The sequence below is a fragment of the Megalops cyprinoides genome, chromosome 8 (assembly GCF_013368585.1).
Source record: "Megalops cyprinoides isolate fMegCyp1 chromosome 8, fMegCyp1.pri, whole genome shotgun sequence".
Classification (NCBI taxonomy): Eukaryota; Metazoa; Chordata; class Actinopteri; order Elopiformes; family Megalopidae; genus Megalops; species Megalops cyprinoides.
Window position 1 is genome coordinate 29123472 of NC_050590.1, and position 17937 is coordinate 29141408.

Genomic DNA, 17937 nt, shown 5'->3' on the forward strand with positions numbered 1-17937 from the left:
ACAGAACCTCTGCACGTCAAGGGAAAAGTAATAGAGTGCAGATCAACACGTTACTGCAAGGAGCACCAAGTAATGGGGATTAAGTGGGGAATATTGTCCAAATGAACACGTATATGAGCCTCTAATTACCTTGAACACAGAGCCCAAAAGTCCACATAAGAAAACACCTTTTCAAACTACGCCTCAGCTGTCTTGTGGCAACTAATTAATTGATTTCTCTGAACTATGTGCCTCTCAGGTAAATTCAATACATACTGCAAGCATGGCTAATTAGGCTATTTGACAAATTGGATCTCTGGTTATAAATGTGTTTTGGCGTTATTTTGACTTTTGATTGTTTTTTACAGGGTTGATAATTATACTTTGACTTAAGAATGGTACTCCATTTTCTTCTGATGGGAAATAAAAGTAACTACCTACCCAGGTGTTATGATTTGTGTGAATGTCAGAAATTGCTGTTTCAGAAATATAAATACCGTATCTATAAACTTGCGTGTTGTTAATGTACTACGTTCATCATTGCTCGTCTGGGTTTACGAAAAAAAACTTTTTAAAAAGAGACCTGAACTGGCGTTCTAGCTAGAGTCTCTAGCTAGCTAGGTTTCAAGACAGAAAAGTGTATGCGCGCACAGCTTGTTGTCGCCAATGCTGCAGAGTGCGCTCCGGGTATTGTGTCCGAGTTGCAGCCAATAGTATTGCATATTGTCACATATAGGCGGCGACATAGAGTCTATAGTCGGAAAAAAAACAACATTTCACCTTCTTTTCCTTTTACCCAAAATGCTCGAGTACGTTTGAGTGACCGTGTAGCGCGTTTGCTGTCATGTAATAATTCAAGAATAAGACGAGAAAAATAGGGGGGACGGGAACTTTAAACCGAGTATAAGGATTTTACAGTCCAAATCATGGCTGTAACAGAAGACGGAGAGGTGTTGCACAGTAAAATCAAGCACTACGATGGGGTTGGCAATGCAAACAGCACAGAAACCTTCAGAAACGGCTATGTGAAGAGCTGCGTCACCCCTTTAAAACAAGACCACCAAAGGGGCTTCTTGTTTACCGTGTGCAGGTTTTGCAATGTGGATTTAATAGGTTCAAAAAGATTTCGGGCTTCGGCTCTTTATGTGGGTGCATTCGTAGTTTTTGCTGTTTCTTTGGTCATATCCAGAAGCTTGCCAAGTGGACTTAGCTTTTTGGATCTGCGGACTCTGCTGGGGTTTTCACAATCCATCAGTCCCCTCTTCAGCATCGGCTGTGCGTTCTTCTTCTTAACATTTTACCTGAGGAGGAAAAAAAGGGAAAGTTATAGGTGCTGGCTTGTGTCGCTGCCGGCATCATGCTACTTGGGGGACTTCTTGGTTTTGCTGTTTTTGCAATGGGGAGAGGATCAGCACCAGATGCAAATGGTGGGCAGATTGCTCTTTGTGCTGGGCTGTGTGGGTCTGCTGACATTGATTCCAACTTTGAAACTCAAACACAGTGTTGTGATCCTGGTTTTCGCCAGTCTGGTGTGGCTAGTTTCCTTCACGAGCCTTGGCTGCCTGCCTCCATATGTGAGACCCCTCTTGGCTTGTGTGGCGGGAGTATCTGGTTGCCTCATGGGGCTCTGTTTTGATCATTATTACCCACCAAGGGATACGCCGCACAGGATCCCTAACGTTGAGGAAAAGGTGCCTGTAATTAGACCTAGGAGAAGGTCCAGTTGCGTGTCTTTGGGAGAGACGTCAACCAGTTATTATGGCAGTTGTAAAATTCCCCGGAGACCCTCGTTGCCCTGTATTTCCAGAGAGCAGGTAGGTCTACAGAGACAGTAACGACTGCTCTTTTGTATCCCAGCAGTTGACATACAAAATAATGCCAAGAAGTTGTGAAAACACAAGTTTACTCAGTGTCCACCACAACCTTGAAAATTCTTGGAAAGTGTTTTGATACATGAATGTCATGTCTTGAGTGCCTTTAGGCCAGGGAGGTACGTGTGTTGCTTCCATGTCCACAGTTTTAAAGGCCATATATTCACTTGTCCCTTTCATACACCATAGAAAGTTTATTGACATTTGTTTGCAATAACGGTTTTACAGACTGTTTGTTTACTACACAGTATTGGCAAGATATACTCAGAGTTGAAGGGTGATCCGCAAAGTAATGTTAACTGACTAGGCCACATGCTTTCAGTTTATATTTATACAGTATTATAAAATCAGAAAAATGAAACATCGTGTAAATACAATATGGCATTGCCATTATACAGAACATGAGTTAAGTGTTTGTTTTTCACTTTTTATTGGGCTAACAGATGTGTTATTCGGGCTTTCCCATTCATCTCTGTATTTTACTCATAGTTTCTGAAGTTAAAAAAAAACATTTAGGTTTATTGAGGGAAAAAGAAACACAATCAAAATTGCAAGAAAAACACATAGGCACGTGCTTAGTTCTCCACCGATCCACATTGTGATCAAGATGCCAGTTTGTTTCTTTGATGAGCACAGTTGCCATCGAGTTCAAACGAATATTCTCGATGATTCTGTCAATATCATTTTAAATTAATAATGCAGATTACAGTTATGATAGTCGCTAATATAGAAAAGCACTACATTAAATTTGATTATACAAATATATATTCATCTGCTATTTTATGTGAAATGAACTTTTAACAGTGTTCTATGAACAAAACTACATTTTGCACTACAAATGTACTACAAATTGTAAGTGAGTTGCATGAAGTTTGTGGTGATGATATTGTAGTATGTAATGTTTCATGACTTAAAAATACTCTCCATTCAATCAAGATAAAATACAGGACTCTCTAAATTGTATAACATTTTCTAATACACTATAATCTCAGATTAAATCTCTCCATGCATATAGAACATAGTAATAATATACCTGTTTACACATTGTACTTTGTCAAGGCCTTCCCCAGTTTTATTCCCACTGCTATAGTTTTGTGTACAAGCTAGATATTAATATTGCTATATATCAGTACACTCATAAATAAAAAGCACTTTGATCTGTGTGATGTAAAAGGGTTATCATGTACTTTATAAAGTGTTCCATTGCACATTCAAAAGCAAGTTCAGCCACGTTTTTTACACCTCAGTGTATAATTTTAACAATGTATGTTTTTATTTGTATTTAAGGGTGGGGCAATAGTAAATGTCTATGTGCACTGTGGACATAATTAATTTAGATTTTGGATTTGTTTTGGTTTGACACACACCCTCTGTTACAGGATATCAGGCACTGAAACAATACTATTTCAGTGCCAATACAATACTGGTCTGTGATTTAGTGAGTGTGTTACAGTTTTCTGAGAATCGGTCAATGTTGTATTTTAGCTCACTATAAATGTGAGTTCACCCTCCAAGGCTATGGGTATGAAAGATACAGGCTGTAACTTCCAATGTTGGGCTGCTCCCTTCCTGTGCAGTTGTTTGCAGTGCCTCAGTCAAAAATATTTGCAAATTATAGGAGGCACCCTGTTGAATTCACTGCCATCTTAAAACAAATGTTTGTATGGGGAGCACTCTGGCTTCAGCCAATTAGCTGTGAAAGGTTGCACTCTCTGAGCATCAGGTACAAATGCATTTGTACAAATATTCAGCCAAACATAAAATCTGCTATAAGCAGGCAACCAAGGGCAATATGTTGTTAGAATAAGACTGAAAAGTTGAAAATATGGTGATTAAATGCAATGCTGTACCTTTACATCTAGACTCACTTTATTATTGTTCCTGCAGTAACATTCGTTAAGGACTGGCATGAAATGCTGCAGTGGAAAAGTCAGTTGAATAAAGTTTATATGGACTTCACTTTTGAATTTGAATAACACTGGACAATACGCTCTTCAAAATGATACGTTCCTTAAAAGAGGGTTGAATAATGTACTTGAATATTTGTATCGTAAGATAAAAAAGCAGTATTTTGTACTTTATTTCAGTGTCATAGGACCAACAATATAATGTAATAATTATCCTCTTTGCAGCACATGTGTGTGTTTTTATGTTGTAAAATATACTTACACTTCATGGCTTACTGACTTAATTCTGCATCTGTGTGTCCACCTCTGCATGCTGCTGACTGGGGACACTGTGAATTGTCTCTTTAGCAGCTCACTATTTAAACAACCCATCACCCTATGAAATCAGGCTAACTGTGTTTTTTAAAGTAGCTTTTGTATGTATGTGGACATAGATGTATTTTGATACTATATCTTAGAGAACTGGAATTTGAAACATTTAGACCAATATTTGTATTTATTTGTGCTTGATTACATTATATGTATGTTTAATAATAGTTGTATTTTGACTTAACAAATGTGCTTGTATTTGGCTTATTGTGATAGATGGGTAGTGCATTGTCTATAATTAGACAGACATTTGTTAGCATGAAATACTAAATATGCAAAAACTGTAAATTATATATATATCTTTTTCCAATTTAATGTATACTATTCACACACAGTTCAATGTAGTTCTTCCTCAGATTTTAGGTGAGCGCTTAGTGGCATGGGAATGTTGCTGGTGGACTTGGGCCTCAGGACTACACTGATTACACTGGTACTGTTGGCCAGTGAGAGGTGTTGGAGCAGCCTATGTATTGATTTTGTAGAGAGATGCCATTACCTTTAGCTTGACTCTGTTGACTTAACAAGAGGGCAATGGCAAGCCAGTGTTTCCCAAAACTAGCAGTAGTCAGTGTCAGGGTCCATGTTTAACTATTAGGGTCAAGAACACCAGACTGTGAGCTCCAGCATCCATGTTCACAGAGTGCAATTTGCAGTTCTCAAGTGCTCTAATTTTAGAGATGACTGGATCAAATTCTGGTGTATGAAGAGTTTAAATAATTTTTATAGTTGTTATTTTTATGTGTGTATTGCAACACATGTGCACGTTGACTTACACACTCTACTCTGAATATATGCACAGACACACACACTTCTGTGTGGGTAACCTGTGGTAACTGACATCCAGTAGTAAATATATGTAGGCCCTGCTTGTGATGAATGTTGCACAGAGGCAGAAAGGTGATTGGGCTTGTGGCACTGGCCAATAAAAGATACCAGCTGCCTTCATTGTGAGGAGCTTTTGCATACTATTTGCATGTTGTTGGCACTGCCTGTTTGCCCTCAGTGATAGCAGTGTGGATAATTGGATGAGATACTCAGGTTTAATCATCACAACTAAAATGATTTCTTTGAAAAAGTAAAGGGCACCAAAGCTTTGCTTTAAAAACCCTGGATAAAGTACAGATTAAAATTTACAGATTAACTTGGTCAATATTCCCCTGGCAGAGATTTCAGGCCCTTTAAATCCTGTTTTAAAAGAAACTGTAGGTTAGGTTTTTCTTTGTCAGGTCACAATAGTGTCAACTTCTTTTTATTCTCAGTTTTTTTTCTTTACAGCAATGACAATATTAACATTAATTAGTCATTTACAGTCAAGGAACCCATAATACCATCATTTACATTTGATATTTGTCATGGTGGGATGGGAAATTATGTAAAGGAAGGGTTATTGTTGGATGTGTGGAACAGTAAAAAATACATTGATCAGAGCTGAGTTGGTTTTATGTTTTCAGACTGATCATTATGACAATTTTACAGAAAAAACACCCAAAAATGAATGACAGTGTCTATTCTTGAAACAGACACAAATTAGCTAGATTGTTAGAAAATGACTTGCACTGAACATCTGATGATGAAAAATGAATGAGAGTGTGTGCAGTGAGAACTCTTCCAAGACTACTTTTTTCTTTGGGATGCTGTTCTGCACTCAGATGTAAAGGCTTGCAGTGTGTTTGCAGACTTGATGGGTGATTGTGTGGCCTTGTTTTTCAGGTGAGTTTCATGCACAGGGGCCTGTGATGTGGTGTGTTTTCCCTTTCGGGGCTGCTTTTCACACCGGCCACATTCGTGATAAACCCTACTCGGAAATTCAGGGTTTGATATAGGGTCTTTATGAATAATAAACAATACCACAGATGACTCAGGAAATGAAAGGTTTGCATCTGTTTTGCATGTCTTGTCACCCTGCGTTCTGAAACCACGCAATGTGCATGTGTCACTGAACTATGTTAGCAAGGACCAGTGATCAATTATGTGAACCCAGTTGAAGAGTTTATGTCATAGTTTTTTATTATTTTTTAAATTATATTTTATCACATTTTACTGTGATTAGCCAGTATAACAACTATTTTAAATTCATGTAAATTGGGTTGTTAAATTGCTAGCTTGATATAGTCAGTGTGATGTGACAGTCTCGCTTTTTAATGCGAGTGCAGATGATTCAAATCCAGAACAAGTTTTAAAGTGAGGCACACTGTAAGATCATCTACTCCAACATGTGATCCACCGAACTGCCCATGGGTATATTGGAATAGTTTATTACTGGGAGATACAGGTAGTGACCAGACAGTCAGTCTGTTTGCAGTCGTCAATTTCGAAGTCAAAGGGGAAGATACACGGGTTACAAAGCAAAAGGGGTGCAGAAAGGACATAGTTATCAGTTTTAAATCATGGCACAAAGTCACAGAAACAGAACTGGAAAATCAGAACATTTTGAATCTTTACGATTCAAAATCCTATACTTTATGGGATGCGTGCATTGGTCCCAAATTATTGTGTGGAATAGTAAATAGCTGTTGTATCATTTATTCTGTCAAATAAAGAGCAAAGATGTGGAACAACAATAAGATGAGCATCAACAAAATGATTACAGCAAGATTTTTTAAATGTTATATTTGTCTCATTCAGTGCTGTGTGCAGACCAGTGTTGTAATGTTGCATATGTTTGGAGGCATCATTCAGGCATATTTCCTCAATGTTGCAGCTAAACAGCAGTGCTGAGCTGCATCTTGAAACACCAGTTTGAAAAATTGCATAAACTCTTCACTTTCTACAACCAACATTTTACTTCATCAGTTTACATCAAGTTAAAGTCCATGGCAGGCAAATGGTCAGCCACAGTCTGACACAAATGGATTGGTGTTGCATTGGTGTTTCTCAAATTGATTGGATGGCATAATGGTAGTCTAAGTAGTTTTGATTATTAAAGCAGCCTTCAGACAATTTAAATGCCGCTCTGTCAATGTCTGATGTTTCCTCATTGGTTTGAAAAAAGGTAAGTTGAGGCATTTGTTAAATAAAGAGAAAATTGAATTGCCACTTAATAAGTGGTAATGGGAGATTTATGCAATAAACAAAATAATTTCCAGAGCGTAGCAGTTTTGGCTTAAGACAGTAAATGTTTGTGAATATTTAAATTTCATTATTTTTATTATGCCATTGTTATCCTGCCATGCAAATCTATCTTACAGTATCTCACAGTAATGAGATACTGTAACTCTCAGTTGCATGTGGTATGTAAGTATGTTGCTGTCTCCTCCACTAAGCATGCAACTTCAAATATGTGACTAAAACCACTAAAGTCATTCCATGGTGAAGATGCTGATTACTCACATGGTGATTGCAGTAAAGTTTTTCATTCTGGGAGTGAGGTTTATGTTAACTGAAGTATTTATGGGATGTTTCCCCAGATCTAAAAGTGAGGGACTGTTACTTATCTCGTCAGCAGAATTGAGGTGACAGTTCCACCATACTGCTTGAGAGCTTTCTAGTCTTGCACTTTCAAAGACACATTGGGTGGTTGACTGAATAAATTAAACTCCACAGAACAGTGTTTGGATGGAAATACATATGTTGTACCTAGTGGACATGAACCAGACATAAGGTTTTGGCAAATTTTTTCCTTTTATTCACCAAGATAAAAAACCCTTAAATTTCAGACTGTAGTTAGATACACATGCCAAATGATGATCAAAAGCTAAGACACTGATCATTTTTCCAACAGGTATAATTGATAGAACAGGACGGATATTAATGACGACAGTTTAGATGTTGTCATTAAAAGAAATGTGCATGAGGCTCAGCCAAATGAAATGTCAGGCAGTTTAGTGATTTACTTTTGTCAGCAAAGCTGGAAAACAGGTTTTTGTTCTCAGCTGAACTGCAGTGCATTTGAGATAAAAGTAGGGCAATCATGCTGTATGGCGGCAAACTAAACCTGTTTGAACATGGGCATGCAGGAAGCGTCACTTGAATTTACAAAATAGAAGAATGTAGAATGGCAGAATGTTCTTTGGGCTCTACAGTAGTGCAGGACTAGAGCTGCAAGTTCTGAGCACCAGCATGGCTAATCGTTGGCACTAGAGATGCAGGTCTCGCTCAGTGCTTCATGTCCCAGGAGCATGGTAGAAATCAGTTTGATGATAAAGATCTATGCCTGGCCTGTCGAGGTGCTTGGTCACTGCACTCTCTCTCCCCCATGTGTGCACTGACGACTTTTCCATGTTTGGAGTATAGCAAACAGCCAGGCTCCCTTGCCGGCACCTGTGACTCATAACATTCGCAGTGGAAGGCTGGGCTATGCCGGCAGTAGGCGGCAGGCTGCCGCCTAAGGGCCAGCACTGCAAGCTGATTGGTCTGTGGAAGGTTGGCCTTGTTTACAGTGGGCCTGCAGCCTGAAATATTTATGGACTGGAAACATGCAATTATTTAAAAAAACAAAATAAAGAACGCTGACCTGTAGCCTGATGCGATGGGGCAGTCTGTAAACAGCTCTGAAGGTGGTACCCTGCCACTCTTAAATGTCAGTTTAAAAATGGTGCTCTCTCTTGTCTACCTTCACTGTGCCCCCCTTCCCCCTTGTGCCATTGTAATGGGTATGGGGCAGTATCGGCAGGCATTAACCCAGCCTCTCTGGAAGGAGTGTTTGTCACGCATCAGTGCCACCCACCGTGATGTCACTGACAGGCCCTGTGTGCCCTGGAGGTCCTTTTGCTTTTGAGGGTGCCAACAGCAGGCCACTGTAGTTAGCACACCTCACAGAGCACCAGGCAGCACAGAATGGTTTCGCAGTGAAACCCAAATTTGGGGTGCTGGTGAGAGTGTCGCAGAGACTAGCATACACATCCAAGGGGTATTGGCTGAAGCTCAGCCTCTGAAATCTGCTGAGTGAAGGAAAACTGTCTACATACACTTATGCTCATATCTACATTGACGATTTTCTCAGTTTCAACAGTATGTATCAGCTTTTTTCCATAATTTTTGTTAACTTACTGTACAGTTTAATGTGATGTTCTGTATTAAAGTGCTTGGGTAGCAGCCGAGCGTGAAGCTAGTTTCTGAATGAAACCAGGCTGTTTTTTTCACCTTCTGGTGTCAGGCCTCAAGCCATTGTTCCGGTGTTCTGCTGCACATTTGCCATGCTTCAGAAGCAAAGGGTGTGCTGGATGTGCTGATGTCCTCTGTCAAATGGATCACAAAATTCATGTCAGTTGAAAAAAAAGCTTCAGTAAAAGGTCAAAAAGGCCAGTAAACTTAATCAGTGATGTCACAGATCAGTGTGTTTCCTTCATAGTTTCCTTACTGGCCTACTGGGCATTTCTACCAAATGCTATAATTAAATCTTCTGATGAGGCATGGCTGCACTTTTCACTTTTGCATGTGTGCTTATCTTCCTCCACATGTGCATGTCTCGTTGTTAGTTACAATAGGACAGGTAATGTGAGGTCTGCCTTCTCTGTCTTACAAACATGAGAAGTGCTTTGTCATTGGGCAGGGGTTGTGTGGGTTGCTGTTCCCCTCAATTGGCGTGGCTGGTGAGGACTTTCACAGGTGCGTGCAACTCTGGATCCTGGTTGACAGTGCTGTACAGATGTGGGTGAGGCTGCATGGGCTCCAGTGATGCCAAGCTCCACCACGTATCACTGAGTTCCGTAGGTCACTGCCACACCCAGAGTGCTCCAAAGAATAAGCCGCCATTTTGGCTATATTCAAATATTGGCCATGTTTTACATGTTCCAAGAAATAACTTGATAAGGTGGAAATAGGCCTGGTTACCGGAACTAGAGAGGGAATGAGAGACCAGTGTGTGAGCATTGATGTCTCTTGTCTAAAGTGATACAGTAGGAACATATTGTCAGGAAATTAGTTTGATGAGGACACTAAAGAAGTGGTATATGTGGTACCTGTGGACTGGAAAGTAGACATCCATCAAGTGATTAAACTTCTTTTATCTGGACAGGTATGTTGGCTTTACTTAACCAGTTGTTAATCTGTTTTTAACAAAACAGAATTTATTTACAACCAGTAACCAGTATCTCCCTTCTTCAGAAAACTTAGAGCCATCAGAAACCCTCCATAGCATAAAATTATCAGGGATTTACAGCCTTCAGTTAAATAAGTAAGAGAGTGAGATGGAGCTCTGTCATTTTTTATAATACAGCAGAACAAATATTTATGGTTTTTCCTCTTCAATTGTTAGACCTTTAAAACAGCTAACCTCTCCTACTATATTTGGAATACATATTTTTCAGCAGAGTAATTTACTTAATGGGAAGAAGCTTGCCCAAAAGTAGGCATTTTCGCTAAAAAGTGTCATAGGATAGCCCTCGCACTTAATGACGAAGATTATTGCCCACAAATTATACACGTCATCTAAAAAATAAGCTGAAATATAGGTGGTGGTGCTTGGGGCCCTTTTTGTGATATAACACATGTTTTGCAGTGCTTTTTTTGTATTGTAATTGTTTTAACCTCAGAGAAACTGTGCTCCCACTGTATCCTTAATAACTAACTAAAAGAGCTGGAGGACATATAAACCCTCAGCAGTGTCATGTCAATGCAAATAAGTCTACAGTGTTTCCAGAAAAAAGTTTGCCAGGCGTCACAAGAGAAACTTTGTTTATTCTTACACGTAATAAAAGATATCTTTTCAACATTTACAAGCCTGCAGTCACAACAAAGTCTCCCTCTTTACCGTGGAAAGAAAAATGGTTTTGGGACATGTCCTTCAGTGGGGAATTCTGGTCTGTGAAAAGACTGTTTTTAAACCATCGTCTCACAACAGGAAGCACAAGACAAGCAAAGATTAATGGAGAGTTGATAATCAAAAGATACATTTGGGCAAGGCCGGTGTGGCTCTCAACAGGAAATGGTGAGAGGAGAGAGGAGAGTGGGAGGCCCCTAACGTGGTCATGTTATGGGAGAAAAATTAGCAACTGCAAAAAATTGAAGTGAAAATATTTTTGTAACATTTTTTGAATGTTTTTCTTTTCTTTTCTTTTCTCCTCTGTTTCATTTCACTTTCCCATGATGTTCAGTCTGACAGCCTGGTGTGGAAATCATGAGGAAAGTTATGCAGTTGAAATGGTCATCGACGTGAGCTTGTGTCCCAGCTTGGCACTCTGTATCTAAGGAAAGCTCAGCCAGAACCGGCCCTTTGGGTGAACAGTTCATGTGTGTGACTTGTGCAGCTCAGACTTCATGGAGCTCCCTCCGATGCCTGCTCTTGATAAAATCTTTCACTGCCCTATGCAGGGAACACCATTCACTGACTCCTCTGTTTCAACAGGCTCAGGGAGTATGCTTCCACAGGCATTAAGCAAGTAATGGTGAGATTGAGGCTTCATAATTCATGGAGCATAAAGCAAGAGAATCCTGTTCTATCTCAGGGAGAAGGGAGGTGTATAAGACAGTGAGGAACATGGTGAGGTCCCATGATGTGTCACTCAAATTGTAGCAGCTTTAAAACAAACTAGTCAGTCAAAGGACCGTACAGAATATGATTTTTCATTCTGTAGGGCATATTTAGAGACTTTGAAATTTTGCTCAAAAGATTGAAATTTGGGCTGCTGAGCAACTGTTGTTTTATTATCACATCAAATTCCAAATGAACCTTTGCTTGATGTGTGTAGTACCCCTCATGTGTATTCATACCTCTGATTAAAAAGGGTTATACTTTTTAAATTATTGCTTTTTCCCCTCCGTGCACCCCTATTTCGGGATCAACAATTGTATACTAAAGTTGTCTCACCCCACCAAACTTTTCATGAGCACTGAAGCAAAACGAATGCAGTACTCAAATATATTTCTACCCAGCCAATGGCTATTTTCTGCATTGCAAAGCACACAACACACTACAGAGGTGTGTGCGTACTAGAATATAGGTGATATGCAACTGATGTCATAATCAACTTGTTGGCACGTGAAGACTAACAGGTTGCCTGAGAGCAGAGAGACGAGCTCCCCTGCTCTGGGTCATTGACTGATGACACGGCAGGCATCTGGGCTGTAGAGCTCAGCTTGTGCTCAACATGAGTGCCTTAACCACTGAAGCTGCTAAAGTGCAATACTTGAATCTTAGTAGCATTGCACAGAGCAAAGTCTTAATGTTTAGAAGTAACAAAATTCATTTCATATTTTATAAATAAAGTAATAAAATTTGCTCCTATTTAGTCAGGGTATTAATACATATGGAGAGCTTTGGATAGTTGTGTGTTAGCATACTATCAAGAGAGCAGTCAGAGGAAGACTGCTTTTGTCTAAGACAGACATATTTAAGTCAGGCCTGGATTTGATCAAGGCAGAAAACTGGCACAGTGGATCTTTGGCTTTTGATTATGACATACATTCCCACTTCCAGTACTGAGATTATGAAAACAATTTCTTTGCCCCATCTAAAGATGTGGCCTTTGGAAAAACAACCTAGAAAGCATGCACAATTGTGGTCAGCACTAGAATCCATTGTTGGAATTGTGCATTGAGATTGCAGATCTGAACATTGGCACTGCTTCCTCTGTTAAAATATTCTGTGGAGGGTGACAGAGAGAGGTTGGTGAAAGTTCAGTGACTTCAATTCATTTTCATAACACCTCCCCAAGTGATCATTTTCAAAGCAGAATATGACTCTTGTGGGATCCAACTTGTATTTGGAACTACATTGAATGCTGAATAACCTTTGACATGCGTGTGACTGCACAGATTGAACAGGCTTTCCTTGTGATCCACCTGTTCCCCTTAAACATGTCGATAATGATGGCTGATGCCACAGTTGTGTATTACGCAATCAGGAACCCCAGGCATTGCAGCAAACTTCGCATGGGTCTCAGCTGAAAGCACACCTCCTTTGTGTCTGCATGTATTTGCACTCTGACCTTGCGAATGCCTTATTGACCGAAGTCTGACCATGACTTCATTGAAATTATGTGGCAATAATAAGATGGAGCAGAGCTATCTGATAGAAGGCATGAGGAAGGCCTTTAGAGAGCATGATTTGCCAAATAGTGCACCTGTACCCCTGAAGGGTATTTGTGATATCTCTAGGAAGTAATTGGGATGAATTGTGTAATCACAGATTTTGCTTTGCTCAATACTCTGTTCATTTACAAGTTTCTTATTATAACTATTTTTAAGTTTATTTTTGTAGGTTTATTATTGTACTCATAAGGTTATTATTCCAAATATGTTTGATGTTGTGCAGGGCTTTGAAAAGGACTTGCTATTCCCATAACTAAATTTGAAAATCTCAAAATAAAGTATCTATACAATTCATCATTTATGCCTATGGCATGAAAATTGGCCAGTCAAGAATCACTGTAATGTGTGTGTATATTATAATAAAAAGTAGGGGCATTCAGACTGTTGATGTACATTATATGGACAAAAGTATTCTGACGCCTGACCATTACACCAACAGGGACTGTAATGACATTGTATTCAAATACATATACTTTAATATGGAGTTGGTCCCCCTTTTGCAGCTATAACAGCTTCCACTCTTCTTGGAAGGCTTAACACAAGATTTTGGAGTGTTTCTGTGGGAATATGCGCCAATTCATTCTGTAGAGTATTTATGAGGTCAGGCACTGATGTTGGACGAGAAGGCCTGACTCGCAATCTCCGTTCCAGTTCATCCCAAAGGTGCTCGATGGGGTTGAGGTCAGGGCTCTGTGCAGGCCAGTCAAGTTCTTCCACACCAAACCCATCAAACCATGTCTTTATAGTCCTTGCTTTGTGCACTGGGGCACAGTCATGTTGGAATAGAAAAGGGCCTTCCCCAAACTGTTGCCACAAAGTTGGAAACATATGCAAATGTCTTGGTATGCTGAAGCATTAAGATTGCCCTTCGCTGGAGATAAGGGGCCTAGCCCAAACCCTGAAAAACAGGTGTGGCCAAATACTTTTGTCCATATAGTGTATATGGATATGGGTGATGATGAGGCTGTTGTCCAGGGTGTCCTCTGTTTCTAACCTCTCTTGTCATCAGCATGCGCTGTCTTCTTCCATGTAACTCCTCTCCCTCTTATTTTCCCCTTTAACAGCTTTCACTCAGACAGCATCCATTAAAAGACATTTTATCACCTCATTTGTGCGTTTGTGTGCATTTGTGTGTGCGTGCAGAAAACAACATTGACATTTAGAGTTTGTTAAAAGAACAGAATTTTCTTGGGGCTTCAGCTGAGTCATTTGAAGCTTTGTGGGTTGAAAACAACAAGAGGTGATTGTAAATGCCAGGGGAAGGACTGTGTTATGATGGAATCTAACCCATTAACCATGAGTTCCTGTACCATAGTTATTCACAATTATGCCATCTAGTTCAAACTGTGTCCTAAGGAGTCCTTCACATCCATTCCAGATGGACGGCCTGAAACTGCAGACATGTTTGTAATTTTTTAACCTTCTCATTTTTCTGTCTGCCTTGGATGTGTATCCACTATGCATGTTAACTTTGTCATGTGATTATTATTTTTTTCATGTGACAGAAGATTTTCACATCCATCTTTGTCAAAGTATGAGGTATTTGAGACATAGGTCTGTGATATCATCCCAGCATGAGAAAGTACAACACCTATGTGGAGGCACTGAACTCAAAGGACACCACCGGTGGGGAATTTTGGAAAGAGGCCTGGAGAGGCAAGGGTTAAACCAGCTGGGGTTATTCCTTGCCATGTGGGTTTAGTCTCCTGGGTGTTTGATGAAGCGACCAGGAGTGAGTAATTCCTTTAGCTAAATAATAAATACGTGGCTGGAGTGGCGGTCTGCAGCGGCAGTGGAGCTAAGGAGCGGCCCTCCGCTGTCACGTTCTCCTGCTGTAAAGCCATGTGGCATGATATAACATTGACGTCACTTAGTGGTGACGTGCGTGAGTGTGACTGCAAAAAAAAAAAAAAAAAAAGGGAGTTTTTACTTATTGCCCTGTAGAATTTAGTGGCTGCCGTTAACTGTAGCGAAATGAGGAAAAAGAAAGGCTTGAACATACAGGCACATTGTCCCCAGACTGAAAAAAAAAACAAAACAAAACACACGTTACACACCATTGTGTAAATGGTGAATCTGCTTACTTTGGCGCAGTTAAAATGGCTGCGTGTAATAAAATGTATTTCCAGTTACGATGGGCAGTATATTTTTTATGCATATGCATAAACCATATGAGCCCTTTGAAAATACTAGTGAAAATGTATTCCCCTGCCCCTTTTTAAGAGTTAAGATTTTCAGATTATGCAATTGTATATGTTTTTTTTCTACTAATCCGTTGACAAACTGGACTGGATTATTGTACTGTCTGCTGCTGAATTTACATCTCCACAAAGTGATGTTCAGTGTATGCACTATATTAAAATGATCGCTCTGTTTATATCATCATATTTTTATGAGTGTGACTTTGGCAGATGAGCATTTTCAATCTCAATCTAATCTGAAAATGTGTTGTGTATATACAAATCTGTCGCTTAAAATTGGAAATGCCTTAGAGGAGCCTATTTTCTATTTTTGTAGAATTTTGTTTTCATCTAGTCACATCATGTTTTCTGATCGCTTTGCCTTACTTTAATTTAAGCTGATGTATTCATTTTATTTGGAGGATAAATCAGTTTTTCAGTTATTCAACAAACAGCTGGAGGGCTTTGGATATCAGTTTTAAGAGCAATTGGCACAATTTGTTTCCAGACGAGAATATAAATTTTTCTTCGGTTGATGCTTTTGGACTTTTAGACTGAAACCTTGCTGCATTGCATCCTTCGTGTCCCAAGGTGAGATGTCATATTATCAGGGAAAAGTCAGAAAACACAGTAGCAGACCCCTGCGTGGCTGGACAGACTCCATCCGCACAGAAGTAGCCCTTTATTACCCAAGTGTTTTTTGCCTTTAGCTTCCTGTTTGTAGTATGGCAGCTCTCCCCATGAGGTCTGGTTGAGTCTGAAAGAGAGGGTGCGTACAGGAAGGTGTGCACTGGCCTGTGGATCTGCATGGCAGAGGTCTCACTCTGTTCTTGATGTGTTTAGAGGGTAGTGTTAACACACAGGTGGTTTCCTGTGGTAACTAGCCTTTGTCCCCATCATCATTTTTCTGTGATTACACTCAAAAGTGACAACATGCCCCTCAATATGCAAGATACATTCTACCTGTTTTAAAAATATTTTATAAAAATATGATTTAACGTTTGCTGGGATATTGAGTGATAGTATATTAATCAAGTTCGCCCACACATGATTTTCCTGTCCCAAACTGTCCATCGTACATGGTCTGAACCAGCACTGGAGCAAAGCTGGAAAGATAATAAAAGATTCTTTCTCATAATGAGGCTGACAGCTGTGTACCTCCCCTAGGATGTGACTCCCTGAGAAAAGGATTTAAAGGATTTATGATAGAGGCTCCCCAAAGTTTGGCTAGGTGAAACATGGGGAAATGAAGAGGTTAAAGAAAGTAATGTGCTGTGCAGCAGTAGGGTAATGAAGGAGTTAACTGTGCACTTTTCAGTGCAGTGGGAGAGTGATGATGGGGGTTATGGTTCACTGTTGAGTGCAGCAGGAGGATAATTAAGGGGTTAACAGAGCAGTGTGCCATGCTTTCTGTTTGGCTGACTGCCTCGAGATATGGGGGGTGGGGGGGTTTGTAATGTGGAATGAAGGGGTTAACAGCGCAGCGTACAGTACTCTGTATTTGGCTGGCTGCAGACTGAAACAGGATGCACTGACTGCATTGTCAGCCTGCTGGTGTGAGTGCAAACAGAGGAGGAAATGCTGGAGTGGGTTCTCCAGAACTCTGGCTGTTGCCTAGGCAACCGTTTGCGTCATGATCACCAGCAATTAGCTTGCAGCTCTTTAGTTTTGATGATAGCTCAACTGTAGTAGCTGACAGCAAAGAGAAGTGACCTCAGATATGACCCTCGTAGCCTGACAGAGAAGATGTGCTCAAGGCTGGCCTTGTGTATTAGTGTATGCTTATTTTTTTTTTCCCCATTCAGTGTTATGTACAAATGCAGCTCTTTTTCCTTTTCTAATCAAATAATTGATTATTTGTGATTGTGTTTTACAGCTGTTAATACTTTTATTTATGCCCATACAAAAATAATATGTTGAGAATGCATTTTTGAGAATATACTTTTTAGTTTCATCAATATTTTGAAAACACGTAAATTATTGCCACTTTGGTATATCACAATATTTCTGCTTAAATAGATTTTACATGTATTTTCAATTATAATCTTAGGATGAACAATATATTTATTAATATATTACACTATATTTTACACTACATTTTTGTGTGGTGAACATATACATTTTTATTTCTACATTGTTGATTAAATGTTTTGGACATGTTTTTCCATTTTAGTATTTGCACGTAGTTAGCAACAATAATAATATAAGAGTAGTAATATTAATAGTGATATAAATAGTAGTAGTAATATTAATTAATGTAATTTTTAAATAAATTTATCATATTAGCATATTCATGGGTTTCTATTTTGCTTTACATGGGTCATGGAGCAATGCTGACAGTGCATTTATAATTATGTTGTGCTCCAGTCTGTGGTGACTTCCCTCTAAATGTGCCAGTCAGAGTCACACGTGGTCTCCTAAGGCAGGTGTCAGGGTACCCTATGTGAGGTGCTGAGTGCACTAGTTGCGCTCTCATATGTCCCCAACCACGCGTGACGTGGGTGGCTGTGACAGTGTGTGCACATTTACGCTGCATTTGCCGGCCCCTCCAGACTACCCTTGTGCCAGTGGGCACGTTGGTGCGCACAACGCTGCTAAAAGTACCCACCGGATTGTGAGCACTTTTTTAACAGTCACGCCAAGAGATAAGAGGCTTTTCTG

At 39.7% G+C, this 17937-nt stretch overlaps 1 protein-coding gene across 1 annotated transcript in view; it reads left to right on the forward strand.

Moving 5' to 3' along the window:
• The first annotated feature begins 439 nt into the window (after window positions 1–439).
• The window catches only part of LOC118781901 (cGMP-inhibited 3',5'-cyclic phosphodiesterase B-like), a 69290-nt gene continuing 51792 nt past the window's right edge, over window positions 440–17937 (forward strand). Inside the window, exon 1 of the mRNA XM_036535041.1 lies at window positions 440–1793. Within this exon, the coding sequence (XP_036390934.1) occupies window positions 906–1793 (888 nt within the window). The 5' untranslated portion in view covers window positions 440–905. The remainder of the gene's footprint in view (window positions 1794–17937) is intronic.